We start from the raw sequence: 25,300 nt of genomic DNA, 5'->3' as shown, positions 1-25,300 counted from the left end.
CAGGCATATACAGTACATGTAGGTTGTAGAATAATCACAATAACAGGGCTATTAAAGTTACTAAAGTAGGACACATAAGTCACTTCCCCTAAAGACAGAAATAAGAGCAGAAGTCCAGTTGCCTTCCAACTACATACTTAAGATCTTCATGTCCTAGATGACTGAGACTCTGCACCAGTGTAAAACTAAAAAACGTTAGGGGGATGATGCAAATTTGGTATTGGTTGGTTAGAAAAACACCAAATAATTTTTTTTTATTCAATTTTTCCTGGTGTGGGGAGGGATTTAAATTCCACTAATTCAGGCAAACTTTTTAACTAAAAGTGAACGTGTGCAATTATTTTAAAAGTATGAAAATCTATTTTGTTTTTACCTTCTGTTTCTCTTGACTAAAATCAGTCACACACTGGTTTGGAATTTGTTTCACTTTAGATACAAAAACAAATGTCACAGAATGATAAATGATTCTTTAATGCAGTTGAAACTATGGCAAATCTCCACAGAGCAGAAAAGACAAAAAAACAGTAACCTTTATCGGTCTGCTTCACTGGCCTGTCATTCCTCCTGAATTGTCACTTCAATTCTGAAAAGATGGAGGTGAGAATCGCTCCCTGGCTGACACAATGCTCCACCTCATCCTTCAGTAAAAGTCTTTCACTATTGTGTTTTTCACTGACGTGTTTCTAAAAATCTCCCTCTGCTTTGGCGTCTAAATCTCATTCTGTCAACTTTTAATCAACACATAACATTTCCTGTTTTTTTTGTTTTGTTTGTCCAGTCAAATCAGACTGCTGAGCCAGGGGATTTCTCCTTAATGATCAGCAACGCTGAAGGACTGAGGGCTGCTGCATGCATTGGCAGAATTACACCATAATATCAACCCTATTCTCCGCATGTCAACCCCCTGGCACATGAAGCATGTACTTCTACTCCCTCAAGCCTGTCTTCTGCTCTGACACATGCCTAAGAGAAATGCGGATAACAGTTATTGGATACAACGATAATCGCTGAATTTGGTGACAGCACCAAAAAGAGCGAGCCGCATTGGGCTGCAAAATATCCCCTTATTCTCCTGGCAGACAGACGGGCCGAGCTGTAATGGCCTGGCCCCTTAAAATAGCTTGATGGCAGACACATCAAATAACCCCTGGATTTAGTCATGCTCAGGGAAAAACAGGTCGACAGTGCAATGCTTACTGATTAGATTCACACCCGGGCTTTTAACTGTGTGTTTGGATTTCAAATCGACCATTCACTGAAACCAAGCTCTGAAAGCAGTGAGTCAACGTTACAGTCAGAAAAAACACAATAAATGTTTAAATTTTGTTTGCAGTGATTCTACTTGTGAGCATGCACATGCTGAATAGTGGAGGCAGACTGCTAAAAGCTTTGTGGGAGGTTTTGTTTGCTTTCTGTATCACTGGCCAGCTGACAGGATTATTCATTGAGACGATGCCTGTTCGGCCACACAGCGGAGCGGGCTCCACCCGAGACAGAACAAAAGAAAGCTTTGTTTTAATTATCTGACTGCTCTCACTGCAGCTGACATTTCGCTTATCCGAGAGTAATCAATCAGGTGTGTGTATTTGTGTCACACATCTGTATGCCTATGAGACCGACTTACTGAGAGTACAGAGTTTGTTGCGTCCGACTACCTGGGAATGATGTGTGTGTTGGTCTGCGCTTCACATCAATCCTCACAAAGAAGGCAGTTTCAGCAAAGTGTCGCACCTCTCAGCATCTTTTATGCTTTACTGAACCCGAGGGAAACACACAGAGTCAGGCAGGAAGATTGAAATCTGCTCAGCTCAACTCCACTTACACACAAACACATAATACATGTCATTCAAGCAGCTCTGTATGCTGCTGTAAATCCAGTGTTAAAAGTCAGGGTAATGTCTGTTCATGTGCGTATTTTACACTGAACAAAGATCTCTGTTTTTTTTTTTACTTTAGAAGTGTATTTAGAGAAAGACTCCACCCGTGAGTCTCTGCCACAAACTATAAAGATATGGTAATGAGGTTGGGGAATTTTCCTCAGATCTGGAAGCTTGGAGAAAACAAGGAGACAATAAATACAGCAGGAAAACCCCGTTTGATGGAGGAGGCAAGCCTGCTATGTAATAATGTATGATTCACAGCTATTTTAAGGCTCTGGATCACAAAACCTAGATTTCATCAGGGAAATCTTGCAGAAAATCCTCAGTAGAAACCATGTCAAGCTAGAACAACCTAGTACTGGGGTTTAGTGTAAACCTATAAAGGTCTGGTTTGATATCCAGTTTTGATGATTTCAGTCTATTATATTTGATTATAAGATGAATAATTTCCAAGATAACTACAAAAACTACTGCATTAAATATATTAATATATATCTACATTTTTGTTGGAATTGTTTCAAGTGCAAAACAAAGCTTAATCAATTATGTTTTCCACAATTATAAGAAACAGAGAAACTCATTGGGTAAACACAATACCAAACCAATAGCTAGCACCCATTTTGCATAGAAATTAATTGAATAACCATTAACTGATATGAATAACTCTTCTAAAATAAAGACTGATAAATCCTAACATCTGGATTATGATTCAGTCGATCAGCTTAATAACAAATCAGTTATTAGACAAACAACCATGGTTTCATTGAATTGTTTTCTTCTCAGGTAAAATTCAGCTCAGAGCATTAGCGAATCAAAGAAAAATGGTTGAGTTAGTCACTTGACTGTGTGTGTAAATACTAATTTGATTGTTGCCATCCAGTACTAATTAGAGGCAGCACGGACAGAGTCGGGTCGAATGGGGTCGATTTAACAGCAGCACGGATCCAAAGATGACATAAACCTGGATTATCAGCATGTTTATTTTAATCATCTTACATAACCATCACCAGTGTTAGGTCACTAAACAGGCCACTGTAAATAAAAAAAGGGATTTGCCCAACCCTAAGTTTCACATGTTTATGTTTTACCTTCTGTGGGACACATCCACTCCTTTAGATATGCTTGACTGGTCCACAATGAAATTGTAGATTAAACATTCATGTTTTTCAGACAACAAATTTGAAAACATTGCTTCTATTTTGTTTCCAGCTGATTAAACTTATGCAGTTCTCGAACACTGTGGAACTCCTGAGAAGCATTTAACAGAGAGAGACTGGTTACTGTAAAAAATATCAGTTTATGTTAAAAAACAAAGGAAAGAATTACTGCCTGCATTTAAAATATCTCAGTAGACAAACTAAAAACTAAGACCACGTACATTTGTGACAGTTGTTTTTGTGGAAGATATTTATGGTGTTAGTAAGCAGAGGTGGTCCCAGTCTGACTGTTTTGCATTAGCCACAGTTGACATTCATATCCTCTGGTGTGGAAGATCAACTTACTCAACTTAAAATAACCTGTGAACTCTATTAATTTCCTACTGTCTTTTGTTTCACATCAGTTTCACCAATAAACCAGATGCAGAAAAGTATAACATATTGGCTGTGTATCTAACATAGTTGCAGTTTTCTAAACTAACAAAAAAGAGGTTAATCAAGACCTGCACACTTTGCAAATAAGAAAAAATTAAAGTGAATACGCATTTAAATTCACATAAAATTTAAGACACTCAAATGAATACACTAAGTTGCTAACTGAAAGCAAGTGAGATAAGGAGGACAAATAAAAGCTCTCAGATTACAGAACAGGTGACTAAATTTATTGTTCTGGATGACCAACCTATCTTAGTCATCTTTTGCAGCCACTGACCCACACTATGTCTTCTGTCCTGCACACTGCATAGCTGACACGGGGCTCCTCAAGCTGCACGAAATGTTCAATACACCCTGGAGGATAAAGGATCTAACGTCACCACGGACCTTACCACAAGGGCCGCTTTTCATTGGCTGATACCCATTCTACGTGGTCACGTGGGTGGCCGTCTCACAAACACACTTAGCTTCCCGTTAGCTAAGTACAGCATAAAGGCAGAACTGATACAACTTCTACACCTTGAAGCCTGTCTGCTACACAGTCTTACGTTAGCTAAACAGATCAATATGCAATGTGTCTGTATCTGACATACACTAAAGATTTTATTTAAGCAGAAAAGGCTTTGGACTAAACTGTTACTCGTGTTAGCCACGTTAGCACCAAGTACAGCTAGTCAATCAACCATCACTGTGTTCAGGGAAGCTCTGATTAATAATAGAGAAATAAATATCAAGCCTGGAAACTTGATATCGTAACGGACTGAACGTTATGTTTTTAACGTCTTTGCTCGTCTTGCGGGGCGCAGGCGGTTGCCACGGTAACAGGTGTGCTTAAGCTACAGAGAGAGAGAGTAAAAAGGTAGGAGTGGTTTTGAGTTGATCACCTGTTCGGGTTATTTTACCTTTGTTTCCCTTTGCTGTGGCGCATTACAGCCGCTGTAGTTTCTAAACGTTGTACTAATTACCTCGTTAGTTTGTGAGTTTACTTCATTCACAACAAACATCAAATAGAAAAAATATATTTCATAAAATTTTAACAAACAAATGGCTTCTACCGCGATAATTATGTGAAATTACATTAATTATATCCCAACTTCAGAAGATTTGCCTTTACCTTTACAGAGCTCTTTGGTTCCTCCTATCAGTCTGTAGCTTCTCATATTGACGTCATCAAACCAAATTTCAGATCTACCATAACTGACTGACACCTGCTGGCCTCAGGTTTGCAACCAGCTTGTGACTGAGAAACCAGTAACCTCCTCCCAGATGATGACATGAACTTGTTCGTTCCTCTGTCCATTTAGTAGCTGATATATTGTGAAAATCCGGTAGAATTGATGCACTAATGGAGTCATGTTGCCGCGAGGCTTTGTTTGTGAGACTTGGGGTCACGTGGGTCGGTTGTGGGCGGAGCCTGTAGTGCAAAAATTTTAGTTTTTAGGATCCACCTAACCACTTAAAATGAGGTGAATATTTATGCAATCCCTCATTTTATGTAAAACATATTTTTTAATTTTCATTATTTTTGTAAAAATCTGTTTTAATTCTGATGTTAAAATGTTTTTTAAGTTTTTGATCAAAAATGCTAGATTACATAGATCATGATAGATTTATAAAAGCAATAACAATGTCCAAGTGAGTAAACACTTTTAAAAAGGCACTATAAATAGATTCCTCATTGATCAAAAACAAGCTGTGCTGCATGTACAGTGGTTTAATAGATGCAATTCTACAGACTATGAAATGTGGAAATTGATGCGATAGTAAACACTGAAAAGATTTTCCATCTGTTCAGACACTATTTAACAATATAATGCAAGGAATACAAAAGAAAATCAAAAAACAACATAGTGGTTTAGAGCCTTAGTCACTTTGCACCCATGCTTTAGTCAGGTGTGCACAAATAAGTCCTCTCATAACACCATGGAACAGAAACCATGGACCGACTGAGATGTCAGTCAAAACATGACATTGTTTTAAACAATTAATATGGCTCAATAATGGCTAATAATACATCAAGGTTGGTGTCTATCTGCAGCAGTTTCAAGAGTTTAATCAGAACAGAACCATATCAAATCACAGACAGAGTACCCACCAACAAACCAGATCGAGTGACTGAAATTGCAAGAGGACTGATCCATTAAAGCACTAACAAAGAGTTCCCACTGAGTCTATAGTTCTGTACTTCATTGACCTTTTATTGTTGATAAGAAAATCTAATGCTGCATTTATATTGTATTGTATTATGGGATCCCACATGAGAGATGTTGCTATGGAATTACCTCTAACTGGGGAGCTTTGCATTAAAGAGAAGTCAGTCAGCCTAAATAACTAATTGACACACCACCTCTCCCTTGGATGTTGTTTGTTTGCAAAAGGGCAAATGTAACACTGATGGGTTCTAGAGTCGCTATCTTTCAATCAGTATAACAATATACTGTCATTTGAAACAAAAGTAGTACACTAGCACAGTCTAAAACTCTTAAGTCCTGTCTTAAAAATCACAAAAAATGATTTAGATTAATAAAATAGAATAGAATAGAACAGAACTTATTACTCCACAGCAGGGAAATTCAGGTGCTTCATGATTTTTGGAACATACATATAAATAAACTCAATTTTGTAAATATTTTGTACCCAATATACCCAAAATGTTACAACAATTTGTCAGAAGATTAAAAATTTGAGACTGAGAAAGTATGGACTTTGGAAATTAAAATTATGAACCCTGGTGAAACCTTTTTTAGCTAAAAAAAAAAAAAAAGTTACCAGTACCTAATTAAATGCTCAGGTCTACAGAATGCCCACAACAGATTTCAAATTTATTTAATATGCATTTGAAGATGGTGACTTTATCCTATATGTAGAAATGCAGAACTGATTAGTCCACATCCGACAGACTTTGTTACAAATTGAGGATTTTACTATTATATCCCTTATAATAACAAGTGCATAATTCATGTCATAGCTTATTCTTTGAGAAAACAAGAATGACATTATAATAGCACATTTGTTTCCTATCGGTGTCATCTGCTTAATAGCATGAAGCACTAAAAGCTGCGGGTCAAAACTTTATTACTGGGCTGTATTGATGATGCATGTTTATCTGTGTTATGGCTTAAATCTTTCTAAGTTTATCTTTTGTTCCATCTTTTGGTGCCTTGAGTCTGTAATTCAGAGACGAGTGTTGGTTAGATGTATGGGACAGGTCATGGCATCATGGCAGCGAGCAACCTTGCAAGCATGTTTCCTGGGTGTTTTGTTAAAGTCGGGGAACAGCTTATCCAAGGCCTCATAGCAAAGACAGCACTGTTAGCCTTTGGCAGTCATAAATGATGATGGACTATGAAGGTTAGTGTGATACATTTCCTACTGGGGATGGGCTCCAGATGTACAGTGGATGTTCACACACGTGAGTTATTCTAGGTGGAAGTTGGCTTCTTTGTGTGCATAATGTTGTTTGTGTGCATTTTTCCGTTATTTTGATTCACCCTTTTGTTTTAATTAATATGCTTTCATTGAAGATCTATTTTGCTTCATACGATATTGCATTTGACTTTCACAACACAAGTGAAAACTGAGACAAATGTGACAGAATGTCACATTTGTGCAAATGAGCCCACACTGGTGTGCTATACTGAATTAAATATTTAAAAATATGTTAATGTACCATTAAACAGAAGTCTTTCAATTTGTAACAAAAAAAGACAAGAAAAAAAACTTTTGCATATTTTTTATTCAACATCATTGTGCTCTATTGTATGCACAAACTTTATATATTATATGAGTGAATTAAGTATTTATGTAGCCCCGTTCACATTTAACTAGTGGGTATAGAAAAACGTGTCAGGAAAATGTAGGTTAATCATCATCATCATCATCATCATCATCACAATTCTCAGTGTCAGTACCACAGTGACATCCATTGGAGCCCTAAAAACATGAGAAGTGCAACTAAAATACATGGAGTTACATGTTCTAATTACTGGAACTTAAAATCTGATTAAACTTCAAACTAAAATACTATGTTGAAGGAGACTTTCCTGTCTGGCTGTTATACGAAAATGTTTTTCACCACTGATGTAATGAGACAGACTTATGTTAGCATTAGCCTTTATGGTCACATTTTCAGTTATTAGAATATGTGATTCTAAGTCCAAATTCTTGAAAGCACTCTCTGGAGTTTCAATGGTGACAGAATTAGGAAGCGGTCCAATCAGAGAGCACAGTACACCAGTCCAATTCCCTGAGTCAAAAGTCTCCAAAGGCCTGCTATAGGAGACTCTACTGCATGTTTCTGTCTGCTGTTTGCTTTTTGAGCTATATTTACTCCCACAGTGGATAGTCTCTTGCAAAAAAAGCTCCTTGCTGTGACTTGTTGTGGTGCAAAACTCAACCAGTTTCTACCATGTGTGCTTGATTTTCATGTGTGTGGCCTGATTGGTGGTGTTTTGAAACTGAATAAACATTGCACTTTAATTCCTGAGAGAAATCACTACATTGAATTCTGTATTGTAGTAAAACGTTATAATGTTTAAATGCTTGAATCACATTAAGTGCTTGTCTTCAAATATATGTGGACGATAATTTAAAAATCTTGTAATAGGTCCTTTGGTTGGCTGGGCCTTAGGACATGTATATGTAAGAACATGTATGTGTTTACATTATCTTTTTTTATAATAGTTTATAATTTTGTGACATATTTAATGTAATTACAATTCATAATTGGAATACAGTGAAATAAAATTGGATTCAGAAGACTTGTGGATTTAAGGAAGTGGACAAAATCACTTGTTTCAGGTCTCTGACTTCTTTTCTTCACCTTTGGCTTAGTTGTGAGAGATCTGCTGAGTGTTTCGTCTTTGAATACCGCAGTGTGCTGCAGTATGAGTTGGACTTGTGGGACCCATGCAGGCCGCAGGGCTGCATACTGGGAGCCAAAGAGAACTGCAAGAAGACGGGACACTATCATTTTAGTTACTGCCAAAGTGATTATGTTATGTTTTTTTCCCTCTCAGTAGAGACAGAAATATGTTTATGGCACCATTTTATACCGGCACAAACGCTGTCTGAAAATGAGAGTAAAATGTACCAACAGAAGCAGGTGTTAATCTAAGCAAAGCGTCTGTCATATTTTAAGGCAGAAACCTTCCAAGACTTATTATGAGTGAAATAAATTGTAGCTTGCTTGTTACACCCTCAGTCAGACACTCTGAAGTTTGCTGTCTCTCTGTTCAATTCACTTTAACCAGAGTGAAAAAGAGGTTTTTAATCTCAATTTGTTTTTATCCTTGTAATATAAATGTTAGAAAAAGAAATAATGAAACCCTGAAATAAAAACAGAGTGCCTGAAATACGTAAAGTAGCTTTACAAAATAAAAGTGTCACACAATAAAACACTAAAGAATAGAATAAATACATAAATAAATCCTAAGAATTAAGTATTTATCAGCTCCCCAAAGATCTTCTTTTGTGTATTATCAATGCATGCAACTTTTGGTTTTCTGTGGTTTGAAATAGGAAATTCATAACCAAGTGGAAATTTTTTTACAGGCTCTTATTTCATAAATCATAATCTTTTTAAAAGTATATGTGATATTTAGTGCTTTTTGTGGGCCACATTACTTCTTTTCGTTCTCGTTAGACCCACTGACTTTCTCCTTCTGATCAGCATAGCTCTACTTCCTGTGGTGACAGATACCTTACACCAACACCCTTGATGTGTGTCAGCGGTGGCTGGGCTAAGGACTGAAACCTGGAAACTGTCACGGGGGGGATGCACGGTGTGAGGACAACGTGTGACATGTAGCCTGGTTTCAGAGGCAGATGATGGCATTCTGCTGTCAGAATGTGGGAGAATAGGACTGACCTAATCTTGCTTCATTTGATCTCGTACTACTACTCTGGCACTAAAGTCTTTACGGGATTAGCCATAGCACTTCGTTTTACTCAGTGAATTTAATTACATGTATCATGCTGTGGAAAAGCATTTGCCCCTTAATAGCTTTCTTATGTAAAATGTAATTTTTTTCAAATAATCAAACATTTTTTAATATCAGATCAAAGCAAAATGTAATTATTCTGAAAGCTCAGTTCAACTTCATAAAGCACAGATGTGATCACTGCTAGACCTATAGAAACAAACTATATAAAATAAGTTGTCTGAAAGCTTCAAGTAGACTAAAACAACACACTAAGTACCAAATAAAAAAACAGAGAAGGACAAGAAACAGTCATTGCTATCTATCAGTCTGGAATCAGATACAAAGTCATTTTTAAATGGTTTGGGCCTCCAGTGAACAAATGAAAGCCATTATCTAAACATGGAGAAAACATGTAAGAGAGGCTTCCTATAGAAACTGCACTCTAATATAAAAGAGCTTGTCTTATGTTTTATTGTCTCATTACAGGCAATCAGTGTAGTAATGCCTTCGTGAAGATGCATATAAATGTTTCTGCAAACATTGAGACTCAAAGGAAACATGTTTCTGCCTTAAGTCTTTTGTACCATTTTTGCATCTGTGGGACTACATAAATACAGGTCATAAATACTACATACAGGTCCAAATGACTTTCCATAATAGCTTTCTAAGATCTGCTGAGATCTGTCAAAACACATCATACTGATGTCTACACCCAAACTAATGTCATTCAAGCAGAAAAAAAGAGATGTTTACTGTAAAAATCTGCAGGACTGCCCAGTATCACATTTATCCTCATTAATTTTAGATTTATCTCTCCATTAAGTACATCTAGGCTTCATGTGTATCTATGTCCTCAGTTTGATTTTCATTTGGAAGAGCTGCCCTGCCTACTTGCACAGATCTTTTTTACTGTGTCCCAGCAGGTTATTGCATAGTACTGGTATGGTCATCCATGTGGAGGAGATACTTACTGAAGCACATTAAGTATTCTACTTCTATATTGGATACATAGTTTAGGTTTGACATATGAGAAGATCTCCTTCAAACATCTACCTCTAAAGTGAGACTCGGTAAACTAGCAGTGATCTCTTGAGAGCTCCTTAATTTGGCTGTTGTGCACCTACTGTAGGAGCAAACTGAGACGAGGAACTGATGCAAGGAAAATTGTGGAAACTATGCGTCGGTGATAGTTAATCTACAGAGTCGTGTATAAAGATGTAATTGGAGTGAAATTTTTCCACAGTCGCAATTTCACGTATTTTGATCACAGGTAGAGATTGTAAGACTGTACAATCAGGACAGCATTGCTTAAAGCTGGCATATTTTGGGTGAATTAACTCACTAATGAGTTAATTAGTAGGAGTAGAGCACTAGACAACTAACCAGAATTATGTCCATTTATGTTTTTGTTCTATTTTCTTTATTAAAATAAAACAAAATTCTTCTTCAAAGGTGTTTGCATGTGTTTTGCATGGATGCAGATGTCTGTGAGAACACTGTGTGGATATCAGAAAAACTGCAGTAAAGCACATGGAAGCAGTTTTTGAAGAGGAACAGAATAAATAATGTTAGATTTTAATAATGAGCATTAGGTGGATCATTTTCAGTCAAACTGTTCTAAGAACCAGTTGGTCTGCGCCACATGCTCCACTAGGATGATTACAATCTTAATGATTTTTTGTTCAGAGCTGCTGTATCACCTGCTACTTCCACCAACAATTATTACAAGACAGACAGACTTCTGATGTCCGCAGTCCCACCGATTAGCCTCACAATGCATGGACATGCAATGCAACCTACATCATCACAATCAACAGCAGAGGGATTGACACTTAAGCAGAGACAGGTGTCATTGTCTCTGCTTAGCCAAATACAGCAGCAACCACTATGATTTAGGGACGTAATTGGAGTTACACTCTGCCTCAAACCAAATAATTGAACCCAAAGTAATTACATGTTTTTTCTCCAATTTCAAAATCTCTGTCGAAATCTGTCAAACGTTATTGCAAAAATATTTATCTGATACGCTTACATCTTTTGGTTCTTGTAAAGTCATCAACAAAAATACAAAGTAGAGTTAGATTTTTATTACATCTTTGTGCTTTTGATAGCTTTATATTTTTAAATACTTAAGTGTAAATCTATACTTCACTACATGGATTTGCTTGTATATTTTCAGTGTGCATTTCTTATTGGAAAAAAAAAACACATTAGTGTATCATATCTTCCAGTTTATTCAGTAATGTCATATAAACACGGATACCCACCAACCTTTTCTAGTAGGACAGCTGCACGATGAACTAGGAAAGTCAGGAATTGAATGATGAAAGGGAGGCTGCAAGCAGACTGTGTGCTCATGAAGAAGATGGAGGAGCATCATGAAGTAGCCTACTGAAAATACTGTGCAGACAGTGGAGAAAAGAAGATGCATGCACATCTGAGTAATTCAAACTGTTTTGAGCTACTCAACACTGCCATCCCTCATCATTTATTAATCTTCTGTAGGAATATTCATCCAGCCTACTCCAGTATTTTCCAAGATGGGAAGAAATAATTATGGCTCTGTATCATCCTGACACCAACAGCGTATTACATTTTTTTGTTATTGTAGGCATTTCAACTGCAATCATCATCAGCTGACGTTTATCATCTGTTTCAGTGTTACTTCATGTTTCTGGTGGTTTCAATACTACAAATGATTAAAGCGGCAGCACTGTAATATTTAAAGGGTCCTATAAACCTCACAACTACAGTCTCACCTTTGTCGTCACATTATTAGGACTCAATGTCACTGGTAGTATTTGTTAGACATTTGTGATCTATTAAGATGTATAAAATGAATTTCAGCAGGAAACTAGCTTAAGCAGTTATGATTTATCTGAATATTCAAAGTAGCACTAGCTCTCTCAGATACAGGCAACAAGAAAAGGTGAGGCGTACTGGTTTCCTCTGATCCACAAATTTGATGCGTCAAAAGTACAGAGCTACATCTATCAGAGTAATTAAAACCCACAAACCGATCATCTTCATGATAAAATCTAATTCCTTTTAAACAAAGCAGAATGCTGTGGGAGGTTCCTGTCTCCTCCCCATTATCTTGTGAAGCTAGTCTTCCACTAGGCATAAAAAAAACATCTGGTTTTGCTATTCCAATTTTATCACCCAAATGATGAACAATCATGGATGCCATCAATCAACAAACATGCCGGTCTACAAATAAAAAACAACCTAGCTTGATTATTATGCTTGAATAATGACACCACTCTGCATGCTATGGAAAATCATTTTCCTCTGCACCTAACAGCACATGATAGCGTTTCATAAAACGACTACGATCTGTCACTACAAAGAAAAGAAATATAGCACCAAGCAGATGTGAATTTGTCTGCAGGCTCCCACAGTGAGAGCAGCAGGTGAGGTTCCCCACACATCTAAATGCTAATGTCATGCTGCTTCTTAAACAAAAGCAGTAGTTACGGTGTTGGCCCGGAGAATGCATCTAAAGTGAAGACATATAGTAAGTGACAGCATACTGAAACATGAGCCTCATCTTCTGACTAAAACGACAAGAGTGAGGAAGGTAAAATTACAAATGTTGCACGTGTGCTAATACTAAAATAGAAGTCAAAGCTCTCAATAATTACGACTATTAGAAGTACAATGCTTGATGTGTGTTTCCTTCAGCCACTTATGCTGTCATGTCAAGCAAAGACTATCTTTATGAGACCAATGCCAGCGTCAATAAAGTGACAAAAAATATGCAAAAAAACATATATATGGAAAATAAATGTCCTGCATGTGTTCATAGAGACAATACTGAATCATTAGAAAAACAATGTAGCATTCCTGGAAAATCTACAAGTGATTAATAGCCTGCATGAAATAAATAGTCACAGTCAAAGCAAAAACATCCGTGTGGCTTAACAAATAACTAAGTCATTATAAGTAAATAGATGTAATAAGAAATGGCTCTAGGTAATAACAGATGATTCCCTGCAGTGTGCTTCTATGTCTTTGAATAATCTATTTTGGTATTTTTACTCTGGCGCAGTGTCTGAGAGCCTCTGTTTGAGGCTATATTTATGGTTTATATGCTTTACCTTGTTGAACTACACCACAGTAGTTAGAGATCAATATCAGGGTTGGGCTCCCTTTTAAAGCCAGTTCCACTCAGATAGAACCCTAAAGAAATGGTGAACCACAGTATTAAACAATGTTTTATCAGAATGTTTTTGATTTATTTTGTGTATTAAACTCATCTGCTTGGAAGAGCACTCTCAAGGTTTTTTATGGAACTGTGTTTATTTTAACAGACTCTCTCCTGATCAAAAATGCTTCCACATACACGGATGTCCGATGCAGACTCAGCAGGCACGGTTGAGATTTCATAGTTGACTGTACTGATTTCATTTTTTTTTTTTTGACAAATTCCTTCATTTTCCACAATCCAAATGGATACTAGCAAGTTAACGAGCTAGTTAGGGAGAGTAAAAGAGGACAGTGGTTAGATTAGTTTCACATGTACAGTATCGGCTGATTGCCAGACTTGCAAAATTAAGAAAATCAACGCTGCAGTGTGGATGATGCGCATTCATCTGATTGGTGGCGTCAGCTCTTAACCTTACCAGCTCAGTGTCACATACAACACACCTTTTTCTCCATGTTGTGAAGTAGACCAGAGTATGTGGGGGCCTTAATGTCAAACTTTAACTGTAATTTCATTTTGTCACAGTAAGTAAGATAATAAGCTGAGTCTTGATGTTCAGAAAAAAAAACAAAAGATTAAAAGAGAAGAGTTGTCACAACTTTATTATAACCACTGCTTATCAAAAAGAAAGTATAAACATTATGCAACAATATAGCACAGATGATAACTTATCTCTAAGTTATAAAGACCAATTGGCAGTGAAAGCAAACAGCTAACATTCAGATGGATCCAGTTAATAAAAAAGACTGTTTCCAAGCTTCTCTTTTTTCTTCCTGTTTCTCCCTCTCTGTGTGCTGCCTCAGAGCCATTATTTAGGGACACCCATGATTAATGCAGCTATGAATGGGTTTCTCTTTCAGAAAGCACTGCAGGAGAACGGGTTCCTTTCCTTTTCTTTCTTTCCTCCTCCTTTCTGTGCCATTTAGCTTTGCTCCCAATCTGACCTGATTTAACCGCAAAGTGTGAAACTGGTTTGGACTCATTTGAATGTCAAGACCAGTGAAATTCTGTGCACATGTTTACTTTATCTTTTTAAGAATGTTTATGCTATCCTAATACATGTATAGTTCATTTAAGTCAGCTTTATTAAAACAAAAAATTCACAAGTATCATCCAAAATACCATTTAAGGAAAGGCACAATCAAACCAAAGTGAATTACCTTTATATATTTTTCATGTCTTAATATATTTTTCAAATAATTTCTAAAAAACAGTGTAGTGAATTCACTTTCTGTCTATAAATGTAATTTATCAAAGGTGAAAAATATTTAAGGGCATAGTGAAGGTGAATTGAAACATGAACCCAATGAAAATCCCTGCAACTCTGTATGCTTTGAACACCTTAGTTGCATGTTTTGTTTGGTCTTCACACTTCAAAGAGCAAAGCGTCGTACCGAACACTCAGGAAAGCCTAAACAACATATCTTGACTCCCTGCATGAACCTCTTCAAGCCTCAACTAGTGACTGCTTCAACATCTGTTTTATGAGGCTGTGAATCACTGATGGACTTAAAATATAAAGGAAAACAAGATAAAAAGAAGTGTCTTAGAGGCTCTTAAATTTGGATGTAATGGGGAAGGGTGGTCTCTTGGTTTTGTTGCTTTTTCTCTACAGGTGATTCTGGCATTTCAGTACTACACCAGTGATCTAAAAACAGCTTCCAAAAACAATTAAAGTTGACTGTCACTACAGACTATAGTGATAGAATAATTTGAAATTGCCTCAGGTAAGCAAGATTAGTGGCATCAGTTAACTCACTCAGTCTTTGGTTACCTAGCAACAGCTTGTTGAGTAATATGAACAGTAAAAGTCTCATGTTGCTCCCAACATACTCAGGCATACTTCACTCCTCAGAGGCCTGTGCTTGAGGTGAGCTCAGTGTGGACTGACAGGTGACGGCTGCTATACGATGGTCATTTTTTGTGACTGTGTGCCCGGTTACATACTGACTCGAGCAGGAAACCACTCAGCAGTTCATATCAAACTGTTTTGTTTCACACCAAACCAATGAAGTTGAGAATGTTGTAAAGTAAATCTTGAGAGTCACAGCAACCATTCACAAGGAGCATGACTGCAGCTCTCTGTGCAGCACTGACTGTTGTGCAGTGAGTTGGTGATGAAGAAACAAGGCTAGGCGGCTAACGACATCATCAAACTTCCTTGTATCCTTTCGCATAAGGCGGGAAATGAAGAAATGTCGACAAGTGGTATGCTCCATTATGAAATTGCAACCGTCTGTGGATAGTGCGATGGAGTCTGCACAGTTCACAGAATGCAGAAAGTACGCATCAGTAAGTGTGGCGAGTTTGGCCACCCTGCCACATAACTGCTTTCAAATAAAAGATAAGGGACTGGAGTGAAAGAACAAAATGAGTAGAAAAGTTCAAGAATGAATTGTGGATAAGAGAAAAGGTCATGCCACCCCTTTTGTTAGTATTTTAAATATTCAAAACAAAGAAAAATCAACAATGATTAACATTGACTGATATGAAATCCATATATTGTGAGACATTTCTCAGCCACTGTGTCAAGTAGGCGTTCCATGACAGCCTTGTTGAAAAACTGAAAATACTGTTGTGACTAAAACAACCTCAACGGTGAACAAAATGGATGATGGCTCAGGATATTTATGCTTCATTTTAGGAATACTGTAGATAAGTGTTAAACACTAGCATCTTAAAGCAATGGATAATTAGTTACTGCCTGTTTCTTTTATTATTACTCAGACATCTATTATGCTAGGATCGTGAGATACAAATAGGACTGAAAACGGAAACGTTTTCTCATGGTTGTTCCTTTGTTACACACCACAATAGCAGCACCATTCCCTACCAGATGATTTTCTGTCCTAGCAGATCTGACTCAGACCTGATGCTGTAATCGAGGGAAGCAGCAAAACATCCACCTGTGTGATAAAAAATCCTGATTTCAACTTAAACTGCAGGAAACTGAAGCATAAACAGAGAAGTCAGCAAAGCTGTGCTGTCAAAAAACATAGAAATTAAGCTCTCACCTCTGCTCTATGTTCTTTTTGACCTCATTCCAAATAGACAGTCATGTATTCCTCAATATTTCAGTTTGATTTACAGTGAGCTTAGTTATCTGATTGTATTAGCTTACAGATCAATCAAAAGCCAAAATCTAATTCAAACCCTGATGTTCTTAGTGCACAAAACATTTCCAATATGTTACAAAGTAGAAAATGTTAAGATAAAAAATACTGTAACTTGTAGAAACTTTTATAAGTTACAGTTCTGAAACGATGTTATCTAAACCAAGAAATTCAAAAGGTGATGAATTATAGATTCTCAAATACTAAAGATACAAAAACTGATGATCTGGTCATTTTTGTGTAGCAGGACTGGAGGCTGTCCCCTATTTCTGGCCCATCAACAGAATCGGTGTAGTATACTACAGCTGCAGTATGAGTAAGACCCCAAGAGGCTGCAGACTGAGTGTCAGTCTCATACTGCAGGTGTGGAACGAAATGCCCTGTAACAAAGCACTGATATATGGTAGAAACCTCACTTCTAAAAATATTGTGTTTTCATATTTAGAAGTTTCTGTCAAAGCCCCCACGCCGGATTTAAAAGTTGGACATTGTAATTCTTTTTTTGTCACATTTTTCATTCTTTTGTTTTTCTGAATATTTTGAAACATGTTTCACTTCACTTCAGTTTTCTAGTTTTGTTTTTAGGTTTTTTTAATTTTTAGAGCGACTTACTGACTATTTCTTATTGGCGGATTAATAAAAACCCATGTTAGCTTGAGCACTCTGCTGAAATACTTTCAGGATCCTTGTTCAGAAAAAAAAACATGGAAGTCAAACAGGCTCCAAATACCAGTGACACAGGAAATTTGGTGTGTACGTCTTCATTGCAAGAGACATGGAAGGATTTTATCTTGACTGTTCAATGATTTATCAATAAAACATCAACAACCTTTTTTATTTATTTTGTCTCTATTTATTTTACAACAGAGATCTGTTTGAATCTAAATCTGTGTTGATTTTAAGGGACGTTGAGTCTCATAACAAAAATATGTGTAATGAGACTGGAAAACCCAGCTTTAATAACCGGGTGTAATATTTAAAGGGAAAATAATATGGTGACAGGGAGACAGAAGCTCCCCTTTGCATGCAGCCTTGGCAGCACCTCTGCAAAGGCTAAACTAACTAGTTTTAGACACTAATATATCAGAAAATCCTATAAATGTAACAAAATTACAATGAAACTTATTTTAGCATTATGCTGTACAGTGTAAACTATGTGGCCCTCTACAAATTTTGTCTGGTTTGCTTTTTTGTTACTGTTGCTTCAAAACCTGGAGATCTTGAAGCAATTGTTGGGTTTATGTATTCTGTTTCTTTTATTTGTATTTTTTTACCAGAAAATCCTAATGATACTGTAAATGTCTGCCCATCTGTTTGTGACATTAAAAACTTAAGCTTAAGGACATCTGAACTATGCAGCATGACAATGGTTCTAAGTAACAGCAAATCCACCTTCCAATGACAGAACAACGAGGAGCATTAGGATTTAGGAATGCCCTCTTCAAAGTCCCGATGGCATTTATTTATTGTTAAATAAGCCTCAAATGTCTCTAAATGAAAACTATTTTTGTTAAAAAGGAGTAGAAAAAATCCCTCCAAACCAATGTAATAGATGCCAGTTATCAGAAATGCTCAATTACATTTATAGTAATTAATATTTGAGCACTGTGCATTGTAATTAGGCCAACATTCATACTGAAATTGCTCTAAGGCAAAACCAGCCAAACAAATGTACCTTGTACCATGTGACAGACCAAAGGAGGCTATTCAAGTGGACTAAATGCGATGGCACTAAACTGGCACGAAAATGCATTCTGCATGACTGGATGAAGACAGATGTACTATATAACACAAAGCTTGCCCTGTCCCCTGCTCCCTGAGAACAAAGAGCATCCAGACACTACGCATATCAGCAACTGCCCTTGCCTCTGGCTGGGACCAAAGGATATACAAATCCAACATCAAACAGGGGTTATGCTTTTTCACAAAGGATTTAGATCTTAACACCCTGAAAAATTCATGTTTATCTCAAGATAAGGAAATCTACAGTCAGGTTCCTCCTTCTTTTCAACTTCACCAAATATAGCCTATTTATAGTGTGTCATTTCAAAGACTTGGGAAGGAATGTGCAATAACCTTTTAGAGATTTGGAAGAAAATAGGCAGAAACAAGAGTTGAACATAATAAGGCGTTTCAACAAAAGGAGCTGGCACACTTTAAACTGGAAGGGACGTCGACTACCAGCACCACTTTAAAATGAAAGAAGTTGCTATGACACGTAAAATGTCTAAAAGGCCTATTTGCAACACAGCCTAACTACAATCGATTACATTAGGCGCAGACTGGACTGCGCATTAATGAATCACCGGGGAAATGTAACGATAGGTGTGAACAGGACTTCCACGCGACAAAATTCAACTGAGTGCCCATTAAAATGTAGGTGGGCGTCGGGAAGCAAGAAGCCTTTTCCTTTCGAGCTCAGCAGCCCTGTTGTTAATAACACTGATGCTGAGGACAAACCCACACAACCAGAGCGATCAGCATCCTCCTGCTTTCCACTCCCCTCAAGATACCAAGAAAAAAAGCGACTACAGCATATATAGATACATACTGTGTTATTTATACATTTCTAAAAAAAACAAAACAAAAAGGAACATTACCTGGAGAAAGTCATATGTTTGTAAGTCCTTTCCTTTTCAGCCTGAGAGACGGAGCTGGCAGGCAGCGCATCTCTGTTTCACCGACAGCCAGCGTACGGAGCACAGCCGCTGATCACGGAGCCCCGGAACGAGCATAACACGAGGCGAGCCCACTGCAGTTGTCTGGTTGGTGAAAACAGCCCTGCGCGAGAGCCCCTTACCTCAACCCACGGCACGAGACGTACTTGGACAAAGATTAACGAAGAATATTTACTGTAATCATCCCAGTAAACAAAGCAAACGTTTAAAATACCTTCAATCTGAGGCGGTTAAACGACACTGAGCCTCGATGGACAACTAATGCGTGGGGCCTTCAACTTAGTGCTTTTGTCTTTAAAAAATGGTGTGAGCTGGGGGGTTATTGTGGATCTGATAAATTCGACGTTTTGAGCTTTATGTTAGTATGTTATTCCCTCATCAAAAACATGTCCGGAGTGTCGCTTTCATTCTTTCATGTATGTTTTGAGAAATCCTCCTCCTGTGGCAGCCATTTGGGGCTGCCTAACGCTTACTCAAACAATGTGCTGCCCATTTCCACAAAGCTCCTCCTTGGTGCTGCAGCCACCAGCTGAGCGTCCCCCTCACAGAGCGCCCATTCCCTGCACCTTACCCACTGAGCTCCACCAGAATAGCAGCAGAAGTTATGAACAAACACCTGGTGGAACTGCGAGTCTGTCCGACACTTGCATGATGTAGAAATATTGTTGTGAGGGTAAGGGTTGGAAAGCGATTAGCTTCCTAAGGAACAATTGTGCAACTGTGAGATGCGTTGAGGCCATTACCAGGGTACTTCTAAGGTAATGGCCCTAGGTAATGGCCCTATTTACTGAACAAAAGGGCTTCAGTGCAACGGGCTTCAGGCCAGTTGGACTATCTCTAGCCTGAATAGGTATATGTCAAAATGGCCTAACTCCAGCCATTCTAGTTTAAAGAGAGAGAAGCCAATTTCAAGGTGCCAAATTTTTTTAAAGTTATGTTTAATGTAACATAACTTGATTGAAGGTACCTTAATTGTCCTATAAATTGCCACTATAAGACTCGAAAATATATACTACCACCCCTTTAAACAATTGTCCAAGATTGATGCTGGTTGTTTTGCTGTTTCCTGATTTGATTCCAGATTTGGTCACTGTTCCTGTATGTAGCTAATTGTCACTAAATTAAGCAATGATCCAATCTGTATAATTGTCACCTTGCATAATTAGAATTGGACTACATGAGAGAGAAATTTTGAAAAACACGTACAAAGGTATAGGTCACAATTATTGTACTCTAAATTATTGTTTTTTTTAAAATAAAAATGTATGTGCTGGCAAAGGAGCAAACTGATCCAAAGCCATCAAAGGCTAAATTATACCCCATTACTAGCAACACTAAAAATTTAGGCACAAATCCACAAATCAAATCTCCTCATTCTTTTTTATTGATTTGTTTCAAGATTAGCTAATTCGTTACTGTGGATCTTTGATTTTTTTTCCTGCCTATATTAAGGTTTGCTTTTCAGAAAGGACATATGTTGTTGCAAATAAACAAGTAAAAAAGAAACCAAATCTGACAGTTCAACCGACATTTGTCAGTTTGGTATTTTAGATACAGGCCAACACTGCCACCTTGTGGTAGAAATACAAGTAACAATTCATTTCAATGATTTTATCTCCTATTTTTGATTTATTATGATTATCTGCATTAAAATTCAATACACTATTAAGTGACCTCTTATTTTTAAGCTATTAAATTATTCTAACAAATTTTGTACAAAAATTAACTATGGAAATTGTTTTGGTTTGTATTTTGTTTAACTTTTGTGTTTAATTTTCTCATAATTCTTTGGCTGTTTAAGGTTTTGCCATATTTAAATTTCTTTGGTTTTAATTTCCTGTTTATTTTCTTTGTTCCATTTCCTGGGCATTTTGGCTTAGACTCTTTTATGACATTTTTTTTATTTTGCTTTGTAGCTCCTTTTGTGTTTTAGTTTGGCTCCCTCTGTATTTATTCTATTTTAGCATCTTTTCCCCTCTGCTCTCTGCGCTGCACTCACCCTCAACTTTGTAGCATTCCAATGATTATGCTTATATTTTCCACATGTCACCAATCACACCTCTTCAGAAATTAAGCACCCTTATTTGTTTGTTCCATATTATTTTTTGATAAGGTTAAATAAACCTAATTGTCCTCTTTGTTATTATTAAACCATTTTATCACAGTGCTTCTATCTGTCCCTTTATCCCGCTTCTACACCACAGATCATGACAAGTCTCGGCTGTTTTGTATCTTTAGGAATTTTATTTAAAATTAGAAACACATTTAAAACCCTTTTATAAGTTAACTAATAGAATTTATTTCTTATGAAACAAAATTAAATTAAAAAAATCATTTTCTTGCCTTCAAAACCTTGCCTTATTGTAATATCCATGAAGAAAATTCTTTCTGATTTTAATGCATACACAATGACTTACTGATGAAAACATTTGAGATATAATAGCATTTTGCAGTCAAGTACATGAATGAATGAATCACATCTTTTATGAGTCAGACTGGAATAAATTTGACAGGTTATCAGCTTGTGTAGCTTTCCCTCCATCTGAATCATGTATGAATTAATACAAAATTAATTCATACATTAATCAATTGAACTGCAAATAAAAGACATAATATGCCGTATATGACGGCATATTACATGTTGTAATATGCCATCAATGTGACTAAAGATTGCGACATAAATTAGCGCTGTAGACCTCATCTGTACTCCAACTAAGTGCAAATTTTTTCAGTAAAAAATTATATGATTACACTCAATTGATTTGATATATTGTGTAATCCCTCTACAAGATTTTAATATTTTAATGAACTTTCTTACCTTTTTGAAATTGCTTTGCTTTCAACAATAAGGGAAGCTATTTTTTTACTCTGAATCAAACAGGAGCTCATCGGGAAGACCAGCTCAGTCCTAAGTCTGCTCATTCAGCCAGAGGAGGTGGCAGACAGCAGAACTCTAGCAAAAATAATATAATTCTCAGACAACATATGCAAAAAGTGAAATTAAAGTTTTTACATAAACTGAATACACTTGTACATGTAGTAGATCCTGTATTTACAATGTTTCATAAGTGTGGTTTTCTTTCCTTGTATGTGAGACATTCTCTAATACAGATACTTTTACAATTATTGCTTCTTTACGTGTGGTCCCATTTATTTGTCTGTCTATTTTAAAATGTGTGCCATGGGTTTGATTAGATTTTTTATAACTCTGTATTCTTCAATGATGGTCTGGAATACAGTTGACTCTGTAATGGTTGGGATCTCCTCCATTTCGTCCCCATCGATTTGCCTCCTGATCAGCCTCCGAATCCTCAGCACCTCGGCCTGTTTTTTTCTGCATCCACTCTCTGGCATCACTGACAGAAGAAACAAAGAGCCACATTTTAGCCATTAGGGGGAAAAAGACAGTAAAATCATAAAATGAGATTGCAGATGTATGTATTTTAAAACTGGCCTCAAATCTAATAACAGTACTTAAGGAAGAAAAATATGGAATAAAACAGCAGAATATGCAGATTCTTTTAATGTATTAGAATATTACTGAAAACTTGATGTATTACAATAAAATCCAAATACAAACACGACTGTGGTCAAAGTCAAGTTATAAAAAAGGCTTCTATTTCCAATTGTTGGACCCAGTGGGCTAAATGCTAAATGTGCTTTAATATGTGCTGAAATCAGCTGTCACAATGTTTACATTGCTATAATATGATAATTTGAGATTGTCAACTGGCCTCAGATCAGCTGATCCATCATGTCTAATGGATTTGTGTTTTTATTCATTGCTATGTTAACTGATTTAGCAAACAAAAAGATATTTGGAGACAATAAATGTGGCCAGTGAGCTTTTAAGGTAAATCTAGTTATTCTGTTTGCTATGGCTGCTATGGCTGAAATTCACATCAATTTGCATAATGGTTGACCTGTAAACTCTGACTGTACACAAGAAACTTAACACTTCAACAAGAAATCCAAAGACGAATATTACAGTATTCAAAGTGAAAAGTCAATTTTCTTTTTGACTCTGACTAAAATAAGTTTCCAGATTTTATTTTTGAAGTGCAAACTTCTTTGCAATGGAAGAGCAATGCCTGACCTACTACAAACAAGGAAAAAAGAAAAAAACAAATTGGTTCTGTGGATGTACTTCATTGAGCAAGCTGTTTTGTTTGTACAGCCTGCTCTGTGCTTTAAGCCAAGCATACAGAACAAGTGATCACAGTCAAGGCCACATCTCACTGAAAACCTTTGGACAGAACCACAAAGTTCACAAATCTACAGAGTCAAAGACGCCTGTCAATGGGCTGCAGTGCTGAGCTCTACAGGTCATTTGTCCCCACAGCCATCAGAATAAAACTAGAACTGTGGGTAACTAATGACCTGGCTGATTGTTTTGTACTGTTTGTTGTTTATTGCAAACAACTACATGGTATAAATTGTGTCAGTTTGGATTTTCATTTGTATGACAGGGAAGATATTATTGACAGAAAATGTGTTGTGCATGCAATATATTAACATTTTGTAATAAAGCAGCAATTCACATACCTAATTAAATGTATATTAGCCTCAGCAAATTATAGATTATTACTAGGATATAGGCATATTTTTATTTGCAAAAAGAAAAAAAAGCTTACTTTTATTGTAGGCTCACCCTTTTTGTTTTTACCACTGCTCAAACTTTTATTTACATGGCAAAATATAGCTGTTGATTTAAAATATACTTCTTGCCTTCTCGTAATTTAATATTCATTAGCTTCTATTAATGGACAGTAAGAGCTCCGTCCTTGACACCAAGATGAACGCAGCTGATTTATGAGCAACACTAGAGATCGCCAGAGAGCCACGTTCCACGCGTGGCTCCGGGCGAACGTGAATCGTGAGTAAATGCTCCTTATCGGCTGTGTGGGGCTATTGGCTGAAATGGCATCATGATGATAATGAAAGCGCACCGGCTGCTTGCAACAATGACTCCAATGAAACCGCAAAACGGGCTCAGCACGTGAGCAACAGAATAAATCTAAAGCACTACTTGGGCAGGTTGTGCGTAAAAGGCATCCTTTCACAAATCCTCACACGAATCGCCCATCACTGACCCTGTTCCGAAGCCATTGGCAGGACAAGAGGGGAATGCAGCTCTGACAACAAGCATTCGTGTCGTTCAGTTTTGAACTGTGCTTTTCACCCGCTATTTCCAGTTGGGACTGTGACGAGGCTCAGATTTTGCGCTTCCCTTTTGGTGCTTAAACGAGCAAAAAATCAGCTCTATAAAAAAAATTAACTACACACACGAAAGCCTCGGTGTATTTCGGTTTAAATGTCAGGATGGGCCCCTGATTGAGGAGCTCCAAGTGAAGTCCGGTTGTGCCGTGATGAAGACCTTTGATGAAACGGCCAGCATCTCCGAGGGCGTGCGGATTCCTCGCCTCATCTCCGAGTAGACGACCTCCTACTGACTTACTTCACGTCACCCCACCCGTCTGCCTGGCGTCTCCTCCTTTAAACCCTCTGCTCCGACTAGTCCTTTGAGCGAATCCGGGCTCAGACGATAAACATACTCGGCGAGAAAGCGGACAGAGCCACAACACAGACTCTAAACCTCACCTAGACTACCTGCTCCAACTGGAGGGGAACAGAGAGGCGGTAGAGGAGGACGCACAGCGCACAAGTGCAGGCGCGTCCCTGTGTGCCAGCTGAACAACGCATCAGGCGGGCAAAGAGAGCAGAGATAAATTGGAATAAGAGTTCACGTCGACAACTCTATTGGAGAAGCGTACAGCTTAGTTAGAAGACAGCCTAAATGAGTACATGGTAAGAAGAGTCATGCATCTCAACCAAGAAGACAGCAGCAAAGGTGAGCAAAAGATTCCACTATAGACTATTGGTTTATAATTTGAAATCATTTCCAG

At 37.3% G+C, this 25,300-nt stretch overlaps 2 protein-coding genes across 5 annotated transcripts in view; one reads left to right on the top strand and one right to left on the bottom strand.

Annotated features, from left to right (window-relative positions):
- Positions 1-19,462, bottom strand: part of apba2b (amyloid beta (A4) precursor protein-binding, family A, member 2b) — a 50,580-nt gene extending 31,118 nt beyond the window's left edge. For both annotated transcript variants that reach the window (XM_028014440.1, XM_028014442.1), the window contains exon 1: positions 19,317-19,462. The gene's annotated coding sequence lies outside the window, so the exon portion shown is untranslated. The remainder of the gene's footprint in view (positions 1-19,316) is intronic.
- Positions 19,463-22,945: 3,483 nt separating this feature from the next.
- Positions 22,946-25,300, top strand: part of syt7b (synaptotagmin VIIb) — a 112,000-nt gene continuing 109,645 nt past the window's right edge. Inside the window, exon 1 of one of the 3 annotated variants that reach the window (XM_028014969.1) lies at positions 22,946-25,245. In XM_028014969.1, the coding sequence (XP_027870770.1) occupies positions 25,200-25,245 (46 nt within the window). In that variant the 5' untranslated portion in view covers positions 22,946-25,199. The remainder of the gene's footprint in view (positions 25,246-25,300) is intronic. The other 2 variants (XM_028014970.1, XM_028014971.1) reach the window with 2 other exon arrangements.

The sequence above is a fragment of the Xiphophorus couchianus genome, chromosome 4 (assembly GCF_001444195.1).
Source record: "Xiphophorus couchianus chromosome 4, X_couchianus-1.0, whole genome shotgun sequence".
In the NCBI taxonomy this organism is placed as follows: Eukaryota; Metazoa; Chordata; class Actinopteri; order Cyprinodontiformes; family Poeciliidae; genus Xiphophorus; species Xiphophorus couchianus.
The sequence above is the reverse complement of the archived record's forward strand: the minus strand, read 5'-3'. Positions and strand labels throughout refer to the sequence as shown.